General features: G+C 38.3%; 1 protein-coding gene across 1 annotated transcript; it reads right to left on the bottom strand.

Annotated features, from left to right (window-relative positions):
* Nucleotides 1–352: 352 nt before the first annotated feature.
* LOC149086481 (chymotrypsinogen B-like) lies at nt 353–27570 on the bottom strand. Its single transcript, XM_089255871.1, has 5 exons — nt 27555–27570; nt 18360–18650; nt 14806–15307; nt 8519–8646; nt 353–2109 (listed from the first exon to the last, which is right to left on the bottom strand). Exons 2-5 carry the CDS (start codon nt 18474–18476, stop codon nt 1450–1452), a joined length of 1407 nt encoding a protein of 468 aa, XP_089111997.1. The 5' UTR covers nt 18477–18650; nt 27555–27570; the 3' UTR covers nt 353–1449.
* Nucleotides 27571–27912: the final 342 nt, after the last annotated feature.

Below are 27912 nucleotides of genomic sequence, written 5' to 3'. Positions count from 1 at the left end.
CAAAATCTAATAAATTTTTAATCATTTTTTTTAAATATGATATTCTACATTGTTGAAAATTCTAAAACACGTTTGTTCATGAACTTGACGTAATTTTATGACCTTTGACAAAAATGAAAGTTGCGCATCATCGAACCGAATACAAATTATTCAATCCCGTGTTTAATTTTCCTGGTTAACACGTGCACACTCACTTCTCGCATCGTTTATGAATTAGGAACGGGGGGTGGAAACTCCGATATCGCGCTATACTCATAATATATTTATCTCCCGATAATTACTGTTCACATATAATGTTTCAATAGAATCCCACAATTCCAGAGACTGGTAAACAGAAAATATACCTATAATATATCATTCTAGTTTTAAATTTATTTCCCTTAGGTACACACGTGTATATTGGAAACAGATATTATTTACTTTCAAATATTCCATCATTGTACTATACATGGACGCATATACTTCCTCATCTTGAGATCAAGAACAAAAAGATTTCGTGAGCTTTGTGCCTCATAAATTCGAGCCCCGAGGCCCATTGCATGCAGTCTTCTTTGAGGTAGAGGCGTATGCAGGGATAGGGGACATGTGGGCCATATCTAAAATAGAAAATGAAGCCAATTTTGAGATCCTCAAAATTTGTAAACACTAACAAAGTGCCCCGTTTGCCCGTGTGGGAAGCAGGCTCGTGAAGCTTTATGTAATTTCTGATTTCAAATGTCGCGTGTAACTTCTTTTTTTCCCTCAATATTCTGTTTTACGAAAAAATTTCACCTCAGACAATTCGCCTGCCCTGACCGTGTGATTGACGAAGTGAATGCGTGAGTGACCATATCAGTTACCAAAAGAGTGAATGAGTGACCATATCAGTCAAGTTGGTGACCAAGTGAGTGACCACATGAGTAAGTGAGTGTGGTGAATGATCAAGTGAGTGTGGTGAATGATCAAGTGAGTGTGGTGAATGATCAAGTGAGTGTGGTGAATGATCAAGTGAGTGTGGTGAATGATCAAGTGAGTGTGGTGAATGATCAAGTGAGTGACCGAATGACTGATCAAGTGAGTGACCGAATGACTGATCAAGTGAGTGACCGAATGACTGATCAAGTGAGTGACCGAATGACTGATCAAGTGAGTGACCGAATGACTGATCAAGTGAGTGGTGACCATATGAGTGTGTGATGGTCACTTGGTCACTCACGCGATTTCTCACTTGACCACTCACTTGGTTACTCACGCGATCTCTCACTTGACCACTCACTTGGTTACTCACGCGATCTCTCACTTGACAACTCACTTGGTCACTCATACGATCTCTCACTTGGTCACTCGCTTAGTCACTCATACGGTCAGAGCAGGCGAAATTTCCGGGGGCGAAATGTATCGAGAAAGAAACGTGCTAGAGGCGAAATTTCCGGATCCCCAATATACTCAATATGCTCATACTCAAATACACTAATATTTTGATTGCCTGTCGATAATGCCTTTTATCCACGAAATATAATTCGGGACACTGGCGTAAACGCCGTACTTCCCTTTCTGACCGCAGCCCTCCCCAAAGCTGGTGATTCCATAAACGGCCCAAGTGCCGTCCTGCTGCCGATGGAGCAAAGGTCCTCCACTGTCACCCGCGCACGAGTCGACTTTGCCAACCTTGTACCCAGCACAAATCATGTTCTCCGTAATGTCGTCGTAAGACGTCCTGCAGTCTTCCACCGGGACGATCGGAACTTCAGCCTGGTGAAGAACGTGCGTCCCGAAAGCAGCTTCGTTCCTACGCTTTCCCCAGCCCAGAATCGTCGCCCGGGCGAAAAGAGGCAATTCGCTGTTTTCGACTGGAAGGCAAACGGGTTGAACGTGCCGGTTCAGTTCGAAAGGGGTTTTCAACTTCAGCAAAGCCAGATCGTTATCTACTGTCTCGGGATCATAGTTCGGGTAAACGTAAGTCCCTTGCACCCTTTCCTCCTGTTCGGAACCTTCGAGTTGCGAGAGGTCGTATTCTCCTGCTCTGACGTAAAGCCTTCTCCTAACGCAGTGGGCGGCCGTCAGAACCCATTGCGAGGACAACAGTGCCCCGCCGCAGAAGGGCTCTCCGAATTTGTTTAGTATCAGGACCTGAAACGATAAATACACAAAAAATAAGATAATGGCTTCAATAGCACACAGCGTCATCTGTTTCTGATGTTCAGCGCTTATATAATGAATAAAGATATGCAGGCGCAGGGTAATTCAGAAAAGATGGGAGAAACTTTAAGAGATGGTACACTGGTGAATTAAATTAAGAGAATTTGCATATTTTATCGAATTTCATGAAAAGAACTGAACTGAATGTAAAACCACAGCTTCTAGACAAAAATGCAAATCTTGTACGTCAAATACGTAAGCGTACACGTGTGTGTAGGCGGAGCCAGTAGAGAAACGGGCTTTATAAGCGCGCGTAAGTTAAGACGCATTTCGTTCGCTAGCACGCCTCGGCGAATTTCTTGGTGTTATTTTGCAGCAATCGGTTAATTTCAAATTGTAACAGTAAAAATGAGTAACCACGAACGTTTAGATGATGGAATGAGGTGGCGAATTGTGGGGGAGGCTAGAAGCAGGCCAATCTCAAGTCCAGATTTGTAGAGAGTTCAATTTAACGCCCAGCGTCGTGTGTAACTTATGGAAACAGTTCCAGGATACCGGATCCATCGAGAGAAAGCCTGGGCAAGGTCGTCCAAGAGCCACGACGGCCAGAGAAGATCGCCATTTGTCGATTATAACGAGGCGTAACAGTTCAGCTACAGCTTCTCAGCTCTCTCGTGACTTGTATGCAGCCACAGGAACCCGTGTATCAAGGGTGACTGTTTCCAAAAGACTTCATGAGAGAGGGTTGTTTGCAAGAAGACCTGCTGTTTGCGTCCCGCTCACTTCTACGGACAGGAAAATCCGTTTATCATGGTGCAGAGAGCATAGAGATTGGAGTATGGATCAATGGGCGACCGTTCTCTTCACTGATGAGACCCGGTTCAGCCTAAGCACCGATTCTCGCCGTAAGTTCATATGGAGAGAACCAGGGGCCCGCTACCTACCCTCCAATGTCCGCGAAATCGACCATTATGGCGGAGGAGTTTTAATGGTCTGGGCAGGCATCATGTTGGATGGCCGCACATCTCTCCATGTCTTTGAAAGAGGCACTGTCACTGGTGTGAGGTATAGAGATGAGATCTTGGAGCCCTATGTTCGCCTTTTCAGGGGTGCAGTTGGCCCTGAATTCATTTTAATGGATGATAACGCGAGGCCACATAAAGCTCTTCTGCTCGACGATTTTCTAGAGAGTGAGGATATTCGCCGGATGGATTGGCCAGACAGATCTCCAGACCTTAACCCTATAGAGCATGTCTGGGACGCTCTGGGGAGGGCAATTGCAACTCACAACCCCCCCTCCGGGAACCATCCAGGGAATGAAAACAGCTTTGCTGAACGAGTGGGACCATAGGAAATGATAAACTGCCTTATTTCAAGTATGAAATGACGCTGCGAGACCTGTATATCTGTAAGAGGGGACCATACCCCCCTATTAACCCATCTATTAACCCATTTTTTTGTTTATTCTGCAACCGCGGTTTCATACTTTCCGACTCCAACGAGTGTTACGCATGATCATGCGTGTGTATTACAATTATTGAATGGTTATTTGTTTTGTATTGCATCAATGTATGTACATATCAAATTTCATTAAAATCGGTACAGTAGTTCTAGAGATAGTCGACCAAGTCTGCAAATTCTCTTAATTTCTTACACCAGTGTAGTACACACACAAAAACAAACAATTTTCATCAAAGAATGCATGGTCTAAAATTAAATGAAAACGTGCTTTAATTATTCCGTACGTTACAACTGTTTGAACGGTTGTACGCTGGAATAACTTCGCGGGGCTGGCATCCACGCCTTTTATTCACTGTGACGCAGATTTGTATACAGGTTTCTTTTTCTTCGCCAGGTTACATTTGCATGCATGGTGTTCTTCTTCTCCCAGTGAATTTCAACAGGAATGCCGTTTTAACGTTTGCAGAGCGGCGTTTCAAGAAGGGCTAGCGCGTTTGCGTTTCATGTTAGACTTTGTATTCTTTAATGACAATTGCTTGTATTGGTGTGTACTATCATCACCTCTTTTCCCATCTTTTCTGAATCGCCCAGTATACAGAACATATGCTGGTATTGAACTGAGCAAGGGAAATGAATTTTATCGGCCTCGAGCTGCTTACGCTACTGAAATATCACCAGATATAATAGCGATGGTGATCATTAAATTTATCCCAACTTGAAAATTTATTAGGCGCGAGACATCAGAAATGATTTTATAAGACATACAACCGTATTCGTCTCAGAAGTGGAGGTCTCTCAACCTGCGTGAAGAAAGTGTTTAATAATAGGCGGGGTTTATTTTCACTCATTTATTTTTATATGGGTCACTCTCGGGAAATTATTCGAATACAAACACAAAGGCCACATCACGCAAATTGCCCATCGAGGTGGCTGAAAAAAAGGTGACCATAAAAAATGTGACTGTCAAATATAACTAAACTGCAGCAAACCAAAATAAGAGCAATTATTACGAAAAAAGAAAACTAATAATTAGGATAAAATATACATATACTGCCCGTAAAAAATTATAGTTGTCTCATCTAAGTATGGATAGTTTGTCGATTTATTCCAATATGGTTATCGTATTTATTTTTAAACGTGTGTCAATTGTGTTGGAATTGAGGAGCCCTGGAGGGGTGAGCTATTCAATTTATTAACAACCCTTAAGCCAACAAATTGGCCTGAATCGTATCCCCAACAATTTACGTTAAATATATTTGGCATAGAACTTTCTTTTTTGGTCACTTTCTATTTATAATCCTGTCTCAACTCTATTTTTGTATTTCTTCATTAATAGATTTCTAGAATTTGCATGAACAAATTTTCATTTCTTAAGAAAATGTCCTTGTCCTGGATGTCACCAGGATTCATTTTTCAAATATTACGAGATGATAACTTTCAATCTTGAAACAAAAATATATTCTTATTTTCAATAACATATATTTTAAGGATTAGTATACTTTCATATTTCATCTTTCTTATAATTTTAAATACTTTTTATCAAAAGCTTATAAATAAATGAATATTTTTCCCAGCTTTTTTTTCTTTTTGTGAGACTTGGAAAACATACGTGGCAATTATGTTGTAGAATTAGAACCAATGAAATTTTGTGATGAAAAGGTAAAGAAGAATGTAGCCATCACTTGAACTTTCTTTCAAATGAATTAGAATTGGAAATTACTTCACAAATTCGATTTATTCAGGAAAAAAGAGGCGGTGTTTTTGTTAAATGACATTCTCCTGGCTACTTTTTTGTGAGAAATATATTCATTCTTTTATTTTTTCCTATTTTTAGTTCAGAGACTTCTATTCTTTCTAACAATCACATTTTGGAAAAAAAGCTAAGTTGTTATCGGTGTTGCAAAACATATGAAAATGTCTTTCTCCTGGCATTAGGTAACCAGAGAAAAAGTGTGATCATAAGTTAGGGATTAAGTTTAAGATAAAAATTGAATAAATTCCAGATTTCTTGGCTGCATCATCAAGCAAGATGAAATGTTTCATCTGAAAACTTTGCTTTGAAATTGTCTCTCTTGCTCTAGCAAAACTGAAACAAGTAAGAAATCGGTTGTGTGTGTGTGTGTGTGTGTGTGTGTGTGTGTGTGTGTGTGTGTGTGTGTGTGCGTGCGTGCGTGCGCGTGCGTGCGTGCGTGTGAATTTAATTTTCTGTATGTTATGCCGAAACTGATATTTGGAAAGAAAAGTGATTTGTCTCCTCCAGGAATCGAAGCCGGATCCCTCTTGCATACCGGGCAAGTGCGCTAATCAATACACCAGAGACACACTTTCCAATTCCTTATAACACGCATTAGTAGCGTAAAGCGCTGAGTAGAGACAGCAGCCTCCCTTAACTACAGCAATTTTCGCCCCCGATTTTGTATTAAGACATGGTATCATCTCTAAATATCAAGTGCTCCTGAAACAGCCAGAATGCCACGTCAAATTTGCCTATCGCTTAACATGGTTAAATTTAAATTAAACTTTTTTCATCATTAGTTGTGAACAAACTTCTCTGCTGCCTATATTTTATTTATCAGCATTTGAAGAAATGTCTCTAAGAATTTTATTGGATTTTTTTGATTGACATTTATTTTTGATAATTTCATCGTTCATTTTTTTTGTCCAATTTCATTGGAATGACCTATATGTATTTACTAGTGTGCGGCTTTGCATTCTATAATATTAAACTCATTGTATCGATGACATTTGATTCGAAAACATCAAAACGACATTTTCCAACATGACAGGTAATTCCGATAACTTAAAGATGAAAAGAAGACAGAACCGAGTCGGTTCGAGGAAGAACAACAAATCTCTTTCCTTCTGAAACCAGTTGTGTCACCGCCAATCCAATTTATAACCATCTCTCTCTCTCTCTTAAGAAAGTTTTCTATCGACATTCGGGCTTCAGATAAGAAATTTGATGCAATCGACTAAAAACACAGACACTGTATCAATACGACAGCGGCAATTCAAGTAATTGTAAGTAAATAAATCTCACTAGAAAACCTTTCTTCATTTTCGTAACTGCTGAATCTGCTCAATGTTTCGAAGTGATTCGATTCTCTACAAAGTTTATTCGAGATATCATGCATATTCATTCGTTTATCTCTTGCTCTTCTTTTCTTTTTACCGCTTCGATTTACTGCAAATGCCTTTTTTATTAATATTCACTATGTTAGGGAAAAACGTAAGCTTTTATCGTTTTAACAAGTTTTCTTCTCCCAACTGAATCAACGCGATACGTCGTAGTTGCAAGTAATATGCAACTTCCCATTTTATTAACCCTTCATCTACTTACCATACCTTATAGTACTGTAACTTGGGATTACTTCGACCCAAAAAGTGAACATGTTGTACATTTCTTACCAAAGGATAGCTTAAAAAAACATTAACTATGCTGATATCCTAATTTTTATTACTATTGTGGTATAGTAGTATATATATATATATGATTCTAGATTTTTTTCAAACCAAAATTTTGATTATATATATATGAAAAAAATGAAATTCGGGTTCAAATAACCCCTTGGGATGCATGGACCCAAGCTACATTTCCTATATACTCCATACTCCCCAAGCTACAAACCCTATTTTTAGTCAGCATATTATTCACTATTTATAAATTTTACCGTGTTAAGTGGTTCTCTACCAAGCTAAAACTACTGTTTTTTTTGTTTTTTGTTAACAATAAGGGACTATATATGAAATATAAATTTCTCTGCATCTTGCGTGTGTAAAAAAGTGAAGGTGAAAGTTATCAGGTCACAAAAATTCGTGTTTTTATCACAAAGCAACATAACCGAACTAGGAAAAGGCTACTACTACTACTAAACCAGACATGCACCTCGTCCATATTTCTCTGCGGAACCTCTAACGAATTGTTACATGTTGGTATGTGCGTGTACGTATAATGAAACCTGGCGTGAAGTTTGTTTCTGTGTAATGAAAAGGCTGGAAGATCGGGAACGTAGTTTAGCTCTTCAAGCTAGTGACGTTTGCCAACTGTTGCAGAGCCGCTGTGCGGTCGTGTTTGACATCGTGCTGGACTCTCGCTCTGAGGATCCAGGTTCGAACCCCGTTGACGGCACAGTGGCGGGTCGGCTGAAGTTGGTTTTCTGCGGTTTTCCAGCTTAGAGGTGCGAATGCAAGCCGGTCTCCCATTTGAAAAGGTCTCTCCGTAGAGAGCAGGCAGACCTACAACACGATACTTACATAGCATGAAAATACAAGCATTTCCATCTTTAATTGACTGAAAATGGAAGACAGATGGCAGCAAGAACAAGCGCAACTCAACGAAATAAATACGTTAGGGGCTACACATATACTCAGAACACGCATTCCGGCATGTACCGATTCGTTATAAATTCCGCAGAGGCATGTGTACGAGGTGCATGTACGGTTATGTAGTAGTAGTACCCGTTGCACAGATAGTGAATCACGTCTATATTTTTAGGACAACGGACCCAGGAGTGATTTAAAAAATTTCTTTTGTTTTTGGTCCAAGTAACCCCAAGTTACGGCACCAGGTTGTATATTTTGTTATGTACTAACTGTTTAAAAAAACCAGTACCTTCTTAATTTCGTTGCCTTTTAGTTAGAACTAAATTATGTACTAAATAATTTTACAAGATAAAGACATATATTAGCATTATATTTATATATTACCATTTTCTTCTTATTCTATTTTTCGTCATGATTAAGAGTTAAATAAAATGCATAAGCGCAACCAAGAGTGCGCTCGCTTCGATCGATTCATTCAGAGAATACGCGTACAAAATACTCATTACAATCGTTCCTCACACGTGTTTCATTGAAATAAGATTTTAGAAAAATTATTTAAAGCGATAACGATCGATAAACTCGAATGATTAAAACGGCTTCTTCTGGTTGAACGCACCTGCCACGGCCAACTGTCTTTGGCTGCTCTCCTGCCTCCGATTATTCGAGTCAGCAAATCCTGACTGACTTCAGCAACTCCACATTTTTCTGGATCGAACAAATCAGTTTCTCGCTCCTCCACGTCCGCTGAAAAGAATTTTCGAAAAGCAAAGGTGAAAACACGAAGATCAAGAAAAGCTGCGCTCTCTGTTTAGAAGGAGAAAAACATTTTTACATAAACTCTTACGTACGTAAATGCCATCGGCTCTCAACACACAACACCTTTCCTGGGGAATTAATTATACTCGTGTGCACTTTATGCTATCTCTCCAGCTGCATTACTTTGACCTGCTTAGCTCTAAAATTCACTTCGATGGGTAGTTTTTTTATGGTCGTGTTCGATTCCTCAAAAACAATGGAAGTAACTAAATTGATCGAAAATTAAATAATGAAGTATCTGTTACACTGTCATTGATCATCGAAATTGTCATTGAAACACTGTCATTGATTCTCGAAAAACTGCATTTTGCTGAAACATTCGAATTTTCTGTCTCGAAACCTGGAACATCGTAGTCTGTGCACTTTAATCTAATACGAGAAACATGCGCTGTTTTCTATAGGTTGGTAACAAAATCATTGCGGTAGTAGCATAACGTGCGCGGATCATTCCAATCATTTACGTGATTTCAACGTTTCGACAAGCTATTTTACGAATCTTATGTATAGAAATGATCTTATCGGAACAGAACCAGAATTTGAACACCATATGCGGAAAATTCACCGCCGCGCAATTCACCGACAAACAATTAATTGACACAGTGACATAGTAAGTGGATGAGCAGGGGAGTGAACCAGTGAGCAAGTGACTGATTGATTGATCAGTGAGTCTGATAGTTAGCACGAGCAAATAATGAGGAGGGGGGGGGGGTTAATGAGCGCATGAGTAAGTAAGTGTGTTTATGACTAAGCAAGTGTGTGGTTAAATAAGCGGAGGGTGACCTGACCAGGTTAATAAGTAAGAGAATTTTTGACTGAGTAAGTGAATGGATGAATAAGCAAGTTTGTGAGCAAATGAGCGAGTGAGTAATCAGGTGAGTGAACAAGGGAGTAGAGGAATGAGCATGAAAATAGGTGAATGAACAAATGAATAGGTGAATGAACAAATGAATAGGTGAATGAACAAATGAATAGGTGAATGAGAAAATCAGTGAACATAGGTGGGCGAACGAACAAGTGAGTAAGCAGGTGAGCTAGTGAGCGAGTTACTCATAAAGTCATTGACTCACTCATTTACGGTCATTCATACGGATACTCACTCACAAGCTTATTCACCAACTCACACATTCACTCACTTGCTTAATCATTCGGCTGGTGACCGACTGTTGTCGGTGAATTGCGTAGCGGTGAATTTCCAGTAAATCAAGTAGTGAACGACGTGAGAGCTAAGAACGTTTCAAACAGGAATGCGAAAAGAATCACGATAAATGATCAAACCTGATTCGTACTTTCTCCTAAGTGCCATCTCTCATAAGAGCTTAAATTCTGATGGGCTTGTATTAGTATAAGGTCATGCTACCTTTTTTTTTTCTTTCGATCGTTAAAAGCTACAGTCGAATCCCGTTTTAACGAACACCGTTATAGCAAAAAAATATCGTTTTAAAGAAAATTTCTCTAATCCCGCAGATAAGTTTACATAGGAATAATGAATGCACAAAACCTGGAATATTACTTTATAGCGAAGTGATTTCTCCGATCTCTTGAAGTTCGTTATAATGAGATTCGACTGTATTACACGGGTGACTTTTTGTTGATCGTATCAATGATAAACATGAAATTGATTCCAAAACTTCACATTCCGTTAAATCCAACTCATACAAAACACTGAAAAAAAAATGTTTTTCTCTTTTTACAATGATATACACTCATGTCCATAAATTAAGGATAATGCCAGCTCCGGCAAATAAAGGTTCAGAAACAAAACAAACGTTACTTATTCATGAAGCCCATTTATTAAACAAAAGACAAAGAACAAAAACGATGGTGTAGGTATGATACCATTCATAAAAACTACGATTTTTGCTCCCTGGAGCAATTGTAAAAAATATTTCCTTTACAAAAACTTACTATTACATGGTTGGTATGATGGTTAATACATTGTATGTCTCCCATGCGATGAAATACAGTCCGTACAACGCCTAGGCGTGCTGAGTATCAAATTATCGATCTGATCTTGGGGAAGATCACTCCACTCAGCAAGCAATGCTCTCCGAAGTTCCGGTACACATGTAGGAGGTGGTTGACGGGCTGCAACTCGTCGGCCAAGCATGTCCCACACATGCTCTATCGGATTCAAGTCAGGTGAGAATGCTGGCCATTCCATACGGGTTATATCCTCAGATTCAAGCCATTCGTTTACGATGTTTGCTCGGTGAGGACGGGCGTTGTCATCCATAAACACAAATTCTGCGCCTATGGCACCCCTAAACAAACGTACATGTTGTTCCAGAATGATGTCCCGATAAATTTGGGCTTTCATGGTTCCGGTTTGAACATGCAGATCTGTTCTGGAACCCAGTATAATTCCACCCCAAACGAGCAATGCTGCACCACCGTAACGGTGTCGTTCAATGATGTTGTCTTGGTGGTAACGGGTACCTGGCGTTCTCCATATGAAAGTCCGACGTGAATCAGACTGCAAGCTAAACCTGGACTCGTCGGAAAACATCACACAAGCCCACTGTGACGATGTCCACATTGCATGTTCTCTACTCCAGGCTAATCGCTGCCGACAGTGAGTTGCCGTGAGCGGAACACATCTGACAGGCCTGCGAGCATATAGACCAATATCTCCCAAACGTCTGTACACGGTTTGCCTTGAAACTGTGGTACCCGTGGCTGCAGATAGCTGACGAGACAGGTCGGATGCTGTGCTCCGTCTGCTTCTTTTAGCAGTTACTGCCAAATACCGGTCTTCATTCGGAGTTGAAACTCGGGGGCGACCTGTACTGTAACGTCTACTGACATTTCCGTTATCTTGGAATCGTTGCCACAGCCTAGAGATGACACTTTGGGCAATTCCAAGTTCCTCGGATATCTGAGTACGCCCACATTCCAGGCGGCCGATAATTCTACCACGTAAAAAATCATCCACATGCGTCCTCTGTGTCATAACTATTCGCTTATGGCACTGAGCGCCTTACAGAACTCTTGTGAACTATTTCACTTCTTTGCCACCATTCCTTATACATATACCCCCCTCTTACACTCTCGTCATTGTGACGTACTATCGGCATCATCTGGTGGCTTCCTGAAATTTGCATATCATTCTTGCAGATGTGTGTGATAACTCTACAAGTGAAATTTTTACTTTAGATTTCGATTTCCGTGTGATTCTGAATTATCCTTAATTTATGGGTATGAGTGTAGTTCGTATATGGGCATCAAAATCAGAATTTTCCAATCTTATTTTGATTGTAAATAAAGCGGTGCTGTTAGGTAAGAAAAATATACGATAGATAAATAAAAGCAGTAATGTGTAATCCACAAAATACGTCTTCAAATAGATAAATGAAGAGGTTTTTGTGGGAAAAACTATTTCTGTTTTCTCTCGCGCAAGTGCTTTACCGAATTAACACAAATCCCCGTTGCGCTATTTGAATTTGTTGATAGGAAATTCTGAAAACTCATTACTCAACTTCTATATAATTAAACGAACCGAACTTTTCATTCACGCATTTTGAATATGTGAAATAGCACAAGCTATAAGACATTTTCTCTTTTTGTTTCTCACCCCAAAAAAGGGGAGAACTTCAATTTACTGATAGATTTAGCTATTTCGATGGCTGGCATGTTAATTGGGTCAAGGCTAATGGAAGTTCTAATCAGATTAAGACGATGAGTGTAAACGTCTGCAGTTCTTAAAACACATACGTAAGGATAATTTTTGTGGTTGTTGTTACAGTGAGAAACAAAAACTAAATTACGAGAAGCAACTATGCATTCATCTTTTCGGGCTCCCAAAAATTTCACAATGGTGTATCTTAACCTACTTGACTTTACTGAAAGAGTGTATTTGGTAGATATTTTCTCTAAAGATTGGAGAAAACAGTTTTTCTAACACCATCAACACACTGATACATATTTTACGATTCTTCAAGAAACAAAAAAAAATATTATTTTATTGTTTGATTAATATGATTTTCGAGTAGTATTACGACTGAAATCCTCCCTCACTTTTTTCTGGGAAAAAAATACTTAGAAGAAATGAAATCGGAGGGGGGGGGGGTGAAAGCGAGGGTGGAAGAGGTGCTTGGGTAACAGGAAGGGTACTCGATCGCAAAAGTCGTAATAGTGCCCCTGAGGACGGGGATTAGCGGTGGTCAATTTTTTTTCTTTGCCTGATTAAAAGAATAAGCAATTTATACCAAGTCCAAAATTGTATTGAAAGTATATTTAAATAAATAATTAATTCTCCCAAATAGAAATCACTCCACTATTTCTGTATGACGCATGAAATAATGATCAGGACGCATAGGAAAGTCCATTTGCCGCGAAATTACTGGTGAACCGTTGACCTTGGAGACATACGCTACTTCTAATTAGAAAAAGTCTTCAAATAACGTATAGACCTCATATACGTTATTCGCATTGCAAGGGGTTGTAGACTTATTATAATTAAAGAAATAACTTTTTATACGGATACCTTCTCCTCAAAAATCTAATTAGAGAGTTGTTGCCCTGTCTCTCCTGAGGCCAAGAGAAAAAATTCCACATTTCTAAGTGCGATATTCACTGAAATATTTGAATATGAAAATTGGAGGAAAGTTGGGGAAGAATAGTATAAATCAGGGAAAGGAGCGTTCTCTCCGTTAGTTCCGCCGTTCTTTCTCAAATTTCTCCAATTTTTTTAAATTTAAATATTTCAATGAATAATGCACTTAAGACGTGGAATTGTTTTGTTAGCCTCAGAAGAGACAGGGCCATAGCTTTCTAATTCGATTTTTGAAGATTGGGTGCTCGTATAAAAAGTTTATTTTTGTATTTTAATAACTATACAACCCCTTGTCCAACATGAATGTTATATCTGAGTACTGAACGTTATTTAGAAATTTTTTTCTAATTTAAAGTGTACCTCTAGGATCAACGGTTCACCGGTAAGGGGTCATTGAAGTATTACGTCAGCACATTTTTAGCCATTTTTGATCCCCTCTCCCCTGTCAGCAAAATTTTATCAGCTCTGCCCTCACCTCCTAACGCATATTGGGATCAGAGACGTGCCTGGGAGGAGGAGGGGGGCCACTTATCCTCTCCTCCCCCCCCCCTCAGATGATCAAAAATTTATTTTTTTTCATGCAAAAAATATCTTTCTTTTAAAAAATTAAATGTCCGAAGAAAATACCCGTATGTCTTATAATCAATTTCTGTTAATTTCCGTGCAATTTGAAGGCTAAGAACTCAAAACTTCCCTCAATAAATTCCTTGAACCCTCCCCCCCCCCCTCCTAGCCATATACACTTGACCCATATCCCGCTGGCCAAATGCGGCCAGCTCGGGGTTATCTGATGTCTCCAGTCACTTCAAACCTAATTTGTTAAAACTGAATTAAGTGACATATTCACAGTTCGCGTAAGTGACCCAGAACATTTAACCGGCCGTGCCACATTCACAGATCACTTTAGTGACCAGAAGCACATTCACAGATCACTTGAGTGACCCGAAGCACATTCACAGATCACTTGAGTGACCCGTGGCATAGTTCCAGAGCACTTAAACGGCCCGGACACATTTCGGGATCACTTGAAGGATCCGCGGAACATTCAGATATCACTGAAGTGGCTCTATAGAGGACTTCTTAACAATTAGGGAATATTAGTTCAGGTGCCCACAAACTAAGAAAAGGTTTTTATCGTTTTTGACACACTCACTATAAAGATTTACATTATAATAAGAATGTTTTATATTTTTATAACGGGTAGTTGATGACGTAAGTAAGCATCATTCAAACACCCCCCCCCCCTGTCATCAAAAGTCAGCAAATCCGAAACAAATCCGCCCCCCCCCCCATCGATGCTGAAGTAATACTTGAATGACCCCTATGCACCCTGTACTACATGTACACAGAATTGTGTGATGAGAAAAACATCAGTGACATTTGACAATATAAATTTTTGACATATTTATAAATTCGTGTAATGCATCTCAGAGCCTCGCGTAGACTAGAATCATAGACCCATCCTGATCTGAAAAAACTTGCAAATAACTTAAATCAAACAAAGATTAATACTCATGCATTTTTACATGACTTACCGTCTTTATGAGGATGAAGGGCTGCCAGCTGCTGTTGTTTTTCCAGGTACATTTTCTCACAGGGATCACCATTCCGATAGCATACGTTATATTCCTCCTGAACGGTGTCCTTGCCGCAGACGCTGTCAAATTTGCAGGACCTCATCCTCCTGGTATAGCAAGAATTCGAACACGGCGACCATTTCGACCACTCGGAGTAGATGTACTGTTGCAAGTGAAAGAGCACGCGGAATTCGGAATTTTCTCTGGCACTTGGTTCCGAGTGCGCTTTATCCGGAACGACGACCAGCAGCTTCTGTTTGCAATCCGAAGTGTGGCATGCTCGAAAATGCTTCTGGACTTTGGTTCCACAAATAACTGAATTCGCGCACATACGTGTTCGGACTTGTTTGCAACGTCGACTGCATCTTGACCATTCGCTCCAGTTCCCATAAGCTGCGGTGACTGGATTCGACAACTTTTGGGGAACAGCCACCGTCGACAATTCTTCCACTTCGAGGCCCTTCAAACCAAAAAACAGTTCAAGTCACAGTTATAACAATAAGATTTTAGTTATAAGGTTGTCTTACTCGAGATAATCGCGTGTTGTAACATAAATCTATGAGCAAACTCATACCAGACCATACTCATGACCAAAGCAAACTCAACCCAGGCAAATCGGTACCAATCATTGGTTCCTCACCTCACAAACTAAATTATTTACAAAAAAGGTACTTACACAAATAAAATATATTTCTCATATGAAGTCATGCAGATTTTGTTAATTTTTTCCACACCCCCCTAAAATATTAATTGTCAAAAATAGTTTCATTCTGAAGACAAAACCAATGCGCAATGTCAGCTTTGACCTGTTTATATGCACCCAAGCGCTCATGTATCTAATGATCTTTTTTTTGTGATGAGTTGCCACATATTTGGTCGCGTGTTCATGCATCTTTAGTCTTTTTTTTGTTTTGTAACTTGGATCACTCGCAAATCTAAACACTCGTGTCGAGGTAAAACTGTACCAACAAGGAAAGGGTCCCAAGGTGTCGTCCTCAAAAAATTATGAAAAAATTTAAGTACGTTTATCTGCCCCAGAAACACAGAAAAATAAAAAAATTAGTGGCAGAGTGTAATTATCATAATTATTAAAAATAACCCATGCATGCTTCTTCGCGATATCTATATAAAAAATTTCTTTCAACTTCTTTTACAACACATTCCTCTTTTCTTAATTTTTTTCTTTCTTTCTTTTTCTGTGCTGTATCTGATCTATAGCCACTGGATTAATCGGAAACGCGAGAGCAAATGTCGCCCACATTGCTTGTTCCCTTTTAGAAAAGGCAGGAAGACGATTACCCCCCCCCCCCCCACAAAGCTCAAGCCTTGGCGACCACCCTGATTGTTCGTAGTTGAGATATACCGACAAATCACGTATTTTAATGATTGTGTCCTGTAACTAAATATGCAGATGTCCTATTAATGCTATTTAATATTAATGAATAATATACCTCATAAATCCCCACATCCTATACGCAGCCCGGGGATCTTTGATAGGCTACCACACCAAATTTTCCATGGGTTCATCTATATTAAATTCAAATGCAAGGAAAAAAAATTCGTTCGGGAGCCCGTGATAGGCCGTGAGTTGGAAGGCCATAGCATGGCCAAATTATTAGGAAGGTTTAATGAACTACATGCTTTCAAAACCTTCTGAGAGATGATTTTACCAGTTTGCGAGAATCATTCGAAATATGTTCAGAAGTCAACGAGAAAAGATTTATTTTCAGTATTTTTTCTTCTGTCATCTTTCAGAAATCTCGCATTCGAACTACTCTGAGAGAACGTGTCAGCTTTTCATGAAGAACTTGAGGACGTTCCTTTCGATCTGTGAATAGATGCGACGCGATCAAGGAAAAAAAAATGACGCTTCCGTCACAAACTATTCAAAACAGATTTCAATAGTCAAGATTTGTTTACTACTACGTTCATGATGATATACCTCAGCTAGATTATAAGCATACTTATACATACGTATATATTCGTCAAAAAATAATTGACTCCCAAGAGTTCGAACGACCGAAAGAGAGTTTAGATCGTGAAATAATTTAATTTCATGCGGTAATCATAAGATACTGAAATCTGGATTTCAATGGATCACTTAATTGATTACATTTTTTTCATACTAATTATGTTGATTATCATGTATAATTTTCGGAAAACTTGCTCTCCGGAACTGCATGAATAATTTAAATGATTCTCACGTAGGGAAAACGCTGAAGTTCTATTGATTATTAGAGAAAAGTGAAAATTTCTGTAATTTCTTTCCATGTAGAGGAGATTTTCACGGGGACAAAAATCGAAATATTATTCAGGCTGTCCGAAACTGTTTACATCTCTTCGCAACCATTGACTTTGTAAGCCAACTTTCCATTATAAAATGACGCGTGGATGTTCAAAATCTCATAAATCTATAAACATGAAAAAAGGAAAACTATATTTCATGCTGACTGTGAGTGATACAACTCTCAATTAGTGAACAGCAGATCTTGCTCTCCAAAAAGTAATTTACGAAAATCCCCATATTTTTGAGTGAATATTATTTTTAACGAGAACCATTTTTATTCATCGAGATAATCGATTTTAAATTTATGGGTATTTGTCGCCAGTTATTGAGTCGTTCATGAATTTCGGAAATAACAATTAAATTAAAGAGTAAAAATTTCATTTTTATAACTTGCCTAAAAAATTAATAATGCTATTAAATAATTATCGCTTTACGATCCAGAATTATTTCTCCCAAGAGGATGAAACTCAAATGAAAGTAGCTTCTTAAATTTCGAATTCGATATTCAAAACGTGCATCTTCGCAGAGTCTCCTATTTTTATTTAAAAAAATAAATAAACTAAAACAAATAAAAATTAATAGAATTGATTAATAAAAATGATGAGAAGTGAAATAAGTAAGGAAGTAAAATAGGATTCAATATAAAAATAAAAAATAAATGCGGCCTTACAATAAATAAATGATTAAAAATTAACAATAATAACTAATATAAGAAACTAAAATATGAAAACCAATAACTAAATTTAATTTCATTTTGGTGCAATTCTTAACGGCAGATATACATTTTTTTGAAGCCAAGAAAACTTCCAAGTAAAATAATTCACCAAAACATTGTGGTCGTCTCTTTCTTACTTCTTTCAGATCTTCAATTATATCTATGAATTACTACATATACAAGGCCTCAAAAAAAAAAAAAAAACATAAATTTCTGCACGTCATCTAAAAATATCTTGTTATTAGAAACATGTTTCTAAAACATGTCTAAAACATTCCACCAACGATGGTAGAGATGATCACTGGTCAAACGGTTTAAGACGACCAACATTGTCAAATTTAGAACAGTGCATGTATTTATTCGAAATATTGTTTCACAATTTTCTAAATTTTGTAACTGCTGTTGATTGTCCGAAACGACAAGAAAAATTCACAATCATTCGTAGAAATATTCAAAAAAAATTAGCGTAACTGAAAAAAATTATGGTATCGTATAACGGCAAAAGTTTACCTGAAGCCTTACGTCGTCCAAATTAGTAAAATCGATCACATCTATGGACCAAGCGAGTTCCAAAATGAAAGACGTAAAAAATCCCACAGTCCAGAAAATGCGCATATAGGACACCATCGTGGTTGAAAGCGAATAGATGAATGAACGGTTTCACGGAGAAAAAGAAAGCAGCTGAAGTTTCCAGTGGGTTGGGCAGGCCCTTCTATTATACGGAGGGTCATTCAGCGAACCTTTCTGCATTCACTCCTGAGCTGTGGGAATCTCATAGAAAGGCAGAACAAGAAAAGAAACCTGTAAATGACACCAGTGTGAATACACCAGAAAAATCTAATGCCTTGTCTAAACAAGGACAAAAAAAAAGTTTCATCATTTTATGTAAAAAAAGGAGAAGTTTGTAAACAATTCTTCTTAGAAAATACGCACACAATTCAACTGAAAACAGACAATTAATTTGACAACGTTATATCGCCTCTATCACAAAATCGTAAGGGGAGAGAAAAACGAACGGCATCACGATGGGCACCGATACCAGGGAGCAAGCAGTAGCGTACGCGCGAGTTTCTCAAAGGCGTAAAAAGAAGGATTTTAGCATTTTTCTTCTTGCCGGGGAAGAGTTGTTTTTTATCACAAAAAAAAAATACACTATAATCTCTGCTGGGTGGGGGGGGGGGGGATTCCTTTCGGTACGCCAAGACCAGAGAGAATCATTTTCTATTTTCCAAAATTTTGGGTTGGTGGGGTTCTTACCCAGCTGGTTAGTGGTGATATTATTTCTATACCAAACTAATTTTCAGTTCTCAATTGAATGTATGTAACAAGAATGAGTCACAAATTCTATCTTTTTTAGATAAGACAGAGAAATGAACGTCATCGCGATGACCCGTCTGGTATGAACTTCGCGAGATGAAATACAGTAAAACCCTCTCTTAACGAACACCCATTAAATGTGGTCACACCTCTTTTAGGGCCAAATAATAATGTGTCTTCTTGTATAATAAAAGTATGCATTTGAAACCCCTGATTAACGGTCACCACTCTTTCACGGACGATTTTTTTTGTCCCGCCGATGACCGCAAACGAGAGGTTTTACTGTACCAGGGGTACTAATCAGGGTTCTCCAACGCACGACCCACGGATCACTATTGACCCTCAAAGCTTTTTACCGTGGCCCGTCGACCGTTTTTAGAAAATACCTAAAACAATCGAATTTTATTTCACCCACAGGAGAGAGGGAGACTGAGCAAGAGGTCCAATCAATTTTTAGGGCCCCTATTTCATACATTTCAGACGGAAATGTCGGCATCCTAAAAGGCATACCCAATAACAGAAAAAATTCAAAGAAATTAATAATTAAAATATTAATAACATAATTAATTCACAGACATGTGGGAAAGTAAATACAGGGTGGGCAAAAAGTCCGTACAAACTTTAAAAATGAATAAAAACCGAAAAATAACCGAAACAAAAAACGGTTTGGGCATCGCCAAGTCGCGGGAATTTTTTTAAGAAAGGAAAAAAAACCTAAAAAACACACAGCTGATAGGTGGCGCTAGTACAAGTGAAATATACTAATGAGACGGTTATATAAGAACTTACGCTCCTAATCCACAATCAGTTCACCGTCGTAAACCGTGAACGTGGACCTGCTGCACTCTGCCGTTGCTGGATTTGTGACTCGCCTGCAGTGTGTTATCCCTTGGTGGTGGTCATGTGTAACAGATACCGCTGTAACAAACGATTTGGAGGCATTCTGTTTGTTATTTGCGTATCTTTTCTTTGACTTGTGTACGTCAGCACCACCTATTGGGTGTTTTTGAGTTTTTGTCCTGTCTAAAAAATTCCCGTGTCCTAGCGATGCTAACCCTGCAAATCGTTTTTTATTTCGTTATTTTTCCAGTTTTGTGAATTTTTAAAGTTTCTACTGACTTTTTGCCCACCCTGTACCTTAATAAAGAAATAATTTCAGAATTTTTTAAGTAATTTCGTAATTGATGAAATTTATAATTAATGGAAGAATAATTCTAGAATTAGTGGAAGAAGTGATTTTTCAAACAAATATTTTCAGAATTAATGAAAGAAATACTTTCAGCGTCATATAGTGATAGGAATTACTTCATAGTGACAAAAATATAATAATCTAGAATTAATGAAAGAAATTATTTCGGAATCAATGAAAGCATTTTTTTCGGAAATAATGAAAAAAATAATTCCAAGCATTGAAGAAAATAATTTCAGAGTTAACGGAATAAATAGTTACAGAATCATTTGAAGTAAATTCAGAGTAATTGAAAGAAGTAATTAATCAGAAACTCCTTTCTAGAATTGGTGGGAGAAATTATTTCAGAACTAATCGAATCTGATGATTAATAAAAAGAATAATTTCAGTATAAACGAAGTCCTCAATTATTTTGTCATTTCCTGTCAAGATGCCACTGTGCCATTGTAAATCTGGAGACCATCTTATAATTACAAATACCGCAGTTATGAGTTGGTGGCTCGCGGGCTTCGTAGGAAGTTTCAATTTAGCCCGCGATGTCCGAAAGGGTGGAAATCCCCCTCCCCACCCCGACCTAGATCATGCGTGCACAAACTCCTGTCCGTAAGTCATCATTCGACAATTCATCCGCCCGCGATCGTAAAATTATTGATAATATGTCCAATAGGACGTGAAGTTAAATTTAATATGACATTTTTTTGTGCCAATGTTGTTCATTATAAGAAAACGACGAATGAATTAATGTACTTGAAGCGCAAAATTTATTATGAGCAAAAAAAGGATTTATGCACCAACAACCAGAGATGAACGAAAATTTTCTTGTTCTTTCAGCTCAACACCTTTCTGGAATGTAGATTAGACGTCGATTTCAGCTGACGAGTATAATCATTCAAGTACTAGACTCGTGAGTTTAGTACTACATTATATCGAATGACGTAATTAGGAATAGTGACGTACAGTACGTCACGTACTTTATCGCAAATCGTGATAAAGCTAAACAAAGAAATTGGGGGAGGAAATTCACGAAAATTCAACGTTACTAAAAAAATTGAAGGAAAATAAAATCTAGGAAAATAAAAGGAGTAAATGAAAAAATTTGTAATGAATTTTTTTTTCTGCTAAAAGGGCTGATTTCATTGGGGTGAATATTGTGTGCAGAATAAATTACACGTGAATAAGGTTTTTCTTATGAATAAAAAGCATACAAATTGCTACACTTATATATTATCCCTTCTTTCTTCGCTCATTTTTTTTTTCAATGTACCCACCGCTAATGAAATCAGTCGTTTTATAAAATTAAATTGCTAAAACGAAATCAAATCAGCGCTAGTCACATTATAAAATTTCCGTTTAATAAAATCAACGCTACCACTTAAAAAATAAAAAATATTTTGGAAAGAAATATTATAAATAAATAATTTTTTTTCCGAACTTCAGAAAAAAGGTCGAACAACAAGGGCTCAATAAATGACAACAGAGACAAAAAGAAACTGGGGGCTCGGAAAAGAGTGAATTTTACTTTTAAACAGAGCACAACCCCGATCTATGGCCATTATGGATAATTTGTTTCCATAAGGGGCCATTAAAGTATTACGTAAGCAGATTTCAGCCATTTTTTTGACCCGGATAATCAGGCCGAGAGTCCAGCACGATGCCCACACGACCGCACAGGGGTCATAATGCAGGACTGCAAAAGTCTGTAAAGGCGATATAATTCGGAATGAAATAAAGTGAGTGATAGTGGTAGTGATAGGAACCGAGAGACACCCAGGCTCTGTCACACTCAGTGATATAAGCACATTGTCCCTGGGGACTCGGGTGCCTCCGGGGAAACCTAACCATTTATTGATCTTGAGAAAGATATATTAAATACGTGGTCAGGTGCCATTACGCACCTCGCCAGTAAACAAGTATAAAATTTGTAATCGAAAAATGGTGATTCATGTAAATAAATCACAATTGTTAATCACAGGTTATAAATCACATAATAATCGTCATAATCGGGAATAGTTCTTGATAAAATGTGATCTGCTTCTCTTCAGGGATTTTCATTGGATCAGTAACTATCACATCAATGAAAGCTGTCAATCTGCTGCTGGATTGATCTAATCGCTGCACCGTGTAGTTTGATTTGGTCCAAAGACATTCGTCAGTAATTGCTGCCTATATCCATCTTTTCGATAAGCCAGCGTGGATCAAACTATTCTCGACTACTCAGGCTCCTCTTCTTCTTCCTCTTCTCTAAACAGATGTACGAGATCGCTGTCTGGGTGTAGTTGACGTCGTAGTCTAGTGGAAAGCCGTTGTCTTGGGGCATAGAGTTGCGTAGTGAAGAGGCGTGCCTATGGCCAAACATGAGCATTTATCACTGGAGATTGATTTGAACCTATGAAGGTTAGCCGGAAATGGACCATGGCCCGTTACGAACATAATCATCTCACGTGACCATTTATGGTTCCGAGGCATTACATGTCGCAGGATGCTATGAGTTGATCGACCGGGATCTGTATTGTCATCCCACCTCTGTTGCCATTTATTCATTAGATCCTTCCATAGGATTGCTTTGGCGTGTGATGCGGGAAGCAGCAGATCACCTGTAATGATTCCGCCTTCGGTAGCTTCCTTTGCCGTGGTATCCGCCAATTCATTACCCCATTGGCCTATATGTACTTTTACCCAAGACAGGCTTATTCTGGTGGGATTGCAGAGAAGCTTTCTTATTGTCCTGGCCATTTCATGACTAGACTGAGGATTAGAGACCGCCAGTATGCTGGAGCGACTGTCAGATCTAATTAGGGCAGCTTTTCGATGTAAAGAAGCATCTAAGACTGCGTTGTAGATGGCGAAAAGCTCAGCCTGAAACACTGAGTTATCATCCTTTAGCTTGACCGACCATCGGGCAATTACTTGTTTACATTTAGTATTAATGTATGCTGCTCCAGTCCTTTTTCCGACTTTGATCCATCCGTGTAGTATATAAGTGCGGATGACTGAAGCAGCTCACCTTCGTTTTCTGGTACGCCAAAACGTATTTGGCTATTCCGCAGCCCGACTGACGGGTGGGATGACTAACCTTTTATTTTTTTGTTCATATGCCTGAGGATCCAATGTATTTTCCGTCGTTGAGACTGTCTTGCGGAGCTGGAGTAGGCGAGCCGACTTAGCTAGAAACTCCATTTTCAGGCTCAACGGAGGGAGGTAGTCTGGAGAGCATTTGTCGGGGTTGTACTATAAGCTCCTGAGGTGTACAACAGGTATCCTGTCTAAATTGAGTTCAGTCTGTTTGAAAGCTGTACCTGAGGCGATGCACACCAGATTGACGTACCGTAAGCCATAGTTCGCTCTGCCACCATCAAATAGAGGATTCTGCGCATTTCTTGATTAATGCCCCACTTTGCTCCGGCCATAAGTCGCATCTTCTGCAGGGTAGCAGCAACTTTATCCTTCATTTTCTGGATATGGGACTCCCATTTGAGATCTTGGCTAATGGAAACTCCTAGATACTGCAATACTGTAGTTCTTTTTATTGTCTTTCCCATCATCCAAATCGATGGGGGACGCTTCTTTGAGATCCAGAGAAATCTCGTTTTGCTCGCCGACAGGCAAAGGCTATGGGATAATAAACAATTTGTGATGGATTGGAGCGCCTTTTCCGCTAGCTCTGCAGTTCCTTTGATCGTCTGGTGAGACGCAATAACAAGTATATCATCGGCTAAGGCCTGGACACGGATATTGGCTGGCTACTCCATTTTCAACAGCTCGTCGAGAACTAGATTCCATAAAAGAGGACCCGAGCACGACCCTTGTGGTGCTCCCTTTTGCAGATATTTAGTAGTAGATCCCGCGTCAGTCACAATCGCAGCTTGTCGATCGTGCAGAATGTCACACAAAATTGCCTTGAGCTGTGGAGGGACAGGCATTTCCACGATTCGGCGAAGGATAGATTCGTACCTTATGTTATCAAAGGCACTTTCAATGTCTAGAGATATGACGGCTACATCGTTTCCTTTGTCTCGCTGAGACTTAATTTCTACCATCATATCTTCCAAAGCCATCTTAGCTGATTTGCCTTGTCGGAACCCATACTGATGAATGTGCCACCAGTCAACCCTTTCCGTGTAATACATGATGCGCTGAACTATAATTCGCTCCAATATTTTACCAACAGAGGAGAGTAAAGATATTGGCCTATATGACCTCAAGTCATTGGGGTTACGGCCTCTTTTAAGAAATAAGAGGAGCTTTCCGATTTTAAAATGACTTGGGAAACATTCGATTGAGTAGCACTTGTTGAATAAGGTGTGCAGTAGATCTGGAAAGGATCTGTTAATTGCCTTGGTCAGAGCGAAAAAAGATCAGACAATTGAACCTACAGCTTATGCCCGGCAAGTTTTGCCTGTTCTCAGACGAATATTGAAAGAGGTAATAGGGAACTTGCTGTAAGTTCTTGAATGACTATTTGAGAAAACAATACGACTGCGCGCCAAACAGACTAACCTAAAATATTCAAGAAAATTGAAGGCATAACATTTCTATGAGAACTATACATGCACAGTGATGTGCATATGAGCTAGTGTAATTAATAAATTAGTGATAAACTACTTATTAACACAAGTGTCATTTATCAATACAAAATACATCATATCTTTACTTCATTTAAATTTTAATTCGAAACATATGTTTTTGAAATTTTAGTTCTTGATTCGTCCGTTAAGAAAATCAGTCGCTTAATAAAATCAAAATCCTCACGGTAAAAGTGAATTATTGGAATAATAAGGAATAAGCAGTAGAATCAAAAGTTAATTCTTTGGTGCTAAAAATAAATCTTTTATAAAAATAGTGGCTTTCATCCTGTGACCAGACGCAAGCATACATTTCCACGCTCAGTACGTGGGAGAGGTTACTGTTGAATGAATAAAACTATTTTCATGCCAGTAAGTATAAAAGGGAAGAGTATAATAAAGGTTTTTCCTCTTGTTGGTGTGGTAAAAGCAGACAATGACAGCGAACACCTGTGAGAGAAGATTCGCGAAGAGGAGAGAACAACCCTCGTTTGCCAAGTGCCCCGACACGTGCTGTTTTGCGTCTTTGCTGGGTGTGGAATTTCAGTTGATTCTCCTGAGGGGATCAATACTTCGGTGCTTCAGTCTGGCCAGGTGCAGTGATAAATATTGCCATTAAACAAACCTACTTTTATGTTTTTAGTCGCAATATAAGTATGAAAGGTTAGCTTTCTAAAATTACAAAATACTGTCAGAATTCCTTTTGTGATTCTCTCCTGTTTTTTATTTTTATTTTTTAATTTAACTTTAATCAAAGGAATTAATCTCATACTTACCTGGACATGTAATAAGTGGCCGTCCAGTTGCTCGAAAAATGGCATCGGCAACCCGCATTAAAAAACACCCCCCCCCCTTCCCCAGCTAACTTGACAAGGTTGGTAATAGTGTTCGCCAATACGCCTCAAAATTTTTTTCCATTTTACTCCTCTATATATATACATAAATTTCATTTGAAAAGTAAAAATACTCCTTCAAACTTTAGGTTTTTTCTTTGAATTGAGTTATTTCTATTTTTCTTTAAACATAATAATAATTCATACAAAACTACCCATAAAATTTTGAGGAAGAATGAAATTATTCTTTGAAATTATTTTATCGGATAACACTACAGCACAGTTTTTTCTGTAAGAAGCATTGTTGTGCTAGAGCTGCTGCTGTCACCTATCTGATAAAAAACAGAAAATTCTTCGATTAAAATTGGTGGCCAGTTTTTGATTGATGTGCCACACAGAAAAGAATATGGTGTAATATTATTAAATATTTTATAGGCAATAATATTTGTTTCATCCCTGAGTTTGCTTTGAAATTTTAACAGTTGTTAAAAAAAAAATTGTGTGTTGTATAATAACATTAGTAAACCAAAATGAAGCCCTCCTAGGGTTATTGAAATTGTAATCGTAAAAAATATAGACCAGAAACAAATCAATTGCGGGTTTTTCCTTTTGATTAGAATTAAAGGCAAGGAGGTCTACTTTTTGCTACACTAACGTTATTTTAAAACACACAAACAGTAACTGTTAAAATTTCGAAGCAAACTTGATAACAAAACTAATACTATTGCTTATAGAATATTTAATAATATCACACTATACTTTTTTTTTGTGCGGGACACATCACCCAAACACCGGTCACCAATTTTAATCGAAGAATTATAAAATTTGAGTTTTTTAAATGATAGGTGGCAGCAGGATCTCCAGTTCAATGATGTTTCTTACATGTTATGTAATACTATGCTCAGTGTTACGGGAAAAAATAATTTTAAAAAGTAATTTCACTCCTCTCTGAAATTTTAAGCGGTAGTTCCGCAAAAAAAGGACAATTTTTTTAAAGAAAAACATAGAAATATAACACTTTTATACATAAAAGAAAACCCTGAAATTTGAAGGAGCATTTTCACTCTTCAAATGAAATTCGGAGGAGTAAATTCGAATTTTAATGCGTGAATCACGCAACAAAATTTTCAATATTTTCTAGAAGGCATATTTTTGCCAAAGACATTTCATTTTCACCCGTTTATCCGCTATGGACTAAAGTGAGAAGAAAGGCACCATTTTTTCATGATGAATAATTTACAAAATGTGGATGTCTTAGATGACTGAGCCTGCTCTCATCGTGTACACAGAATTTTTTTCATATATTGAATAAGGTAGCATGTTATTCGTCATTCCGCACAGATATGGAAATTCTGTGCGCGGAGAAAGTCTCTGCAAGTGAAATAAAAATGAATGTTCCCTATCTGGGGAAAAAAGGGATCCTGGTGTTGGTAATAAGTGGAAATTCTCCCTGGGAAATACATATGTATCAAGTTTATAAATCGAAGTTCTTCACGTATTGAAAATGCTCAAATTCACTGAATTTACAGAGCAGCACTTGGCTAGGTTTAGATTAGGGGTCTCCAACCAAACCTCCGAGATTATCCTCTTACCCTCTAGGTTATCTAGGACAGTGGTACGCAAACCGTGAGTCACGAACCCCCCTCCCCCCTGCCCTCCCGGGAGGTGGAGATTCTCCGAATTAAAAATTTCCAAATAAGAAATTCATTTTTATTTAAAAATATGTCAAAACTAAAGAATGCCTTTATTCAGCTGAGCTAATTATCATGCATCATACAATGTAATTTTATCAAACTATACTTACTTGTACAATAATCAATATATCGGGCTCCGTCATGTCAGAATACGAATGTGCAATGTCCTTGCAAAAAGGAAAACAACTTGGGAAATGACGTTTTAATGTTTACTCTACCCATGTTACTCTATGGAAGTTATTTCCCTAATTAAATGTTTCGTAACGTGTGTTTCAATAGAATTACACATTCGCGTTTCAGGCACAACTTCGATAGCAAAACAAGGTTCCAAACAGCTGATAAAAAAAAAAGGAAAATTTGTACATTTGTGCTTCTGGCGCATGCGGTGGACGATATCAAGTTAATACTTTTGCAGGGTGGCTAAGAGAGAATCACACGATTTCTCAAAATTGTATATTTCTTAAAAAA

This window comes from Pholcus phalangioides, unplaced genomic scaffold, assembly GCF_987345545.1.
Source record: "Pholcus phalangioides strain wild (caught in Gottingen) unplaced genomic scaffold, Ppha-v1.0 ptg000004l_1, whole genome shotgun sequence".
Lineage (NCBI taxonomy): Eukaryota > Metazoa > Arthropoda > Arachnida > Araneae > Pholcidae > Pholcus > Pholcus phalangioides.
The sequence above is the reverse complement of the archived record's forward strand: the minus strand, read 5'-3'. Positions and strand labels throughout refer to the sequence as shown.

What these genes read in the sequence shown, in the direction of transcription:
- LOC149086481 (XM_089255871.1), bottom strand. Translation starts at nt 18,476, where the DNA reads ATGGTGTCCTATATGCGCATTTTCTGGACTGTGGGATTTTTTACGTCT. An exon ending in TGGACGACGTAAGGCTTCAG is followed by an intron (nt 15,308 to 18,359) that starts GTAAACTTTTGC and finishes TTTGGTTTGAAG; the next exon opens with GGCCTCGAAGTGGAAGAATT. An exon ending in CCTTCATCCTCATAAAGACG is followed by an intron (nt 8,647 to 14,805) that starts GTAAGTCATGTA and finishes AATTCTTTTCAG; the next exon opens with CGGACGTGGAGGAGCGAGAA.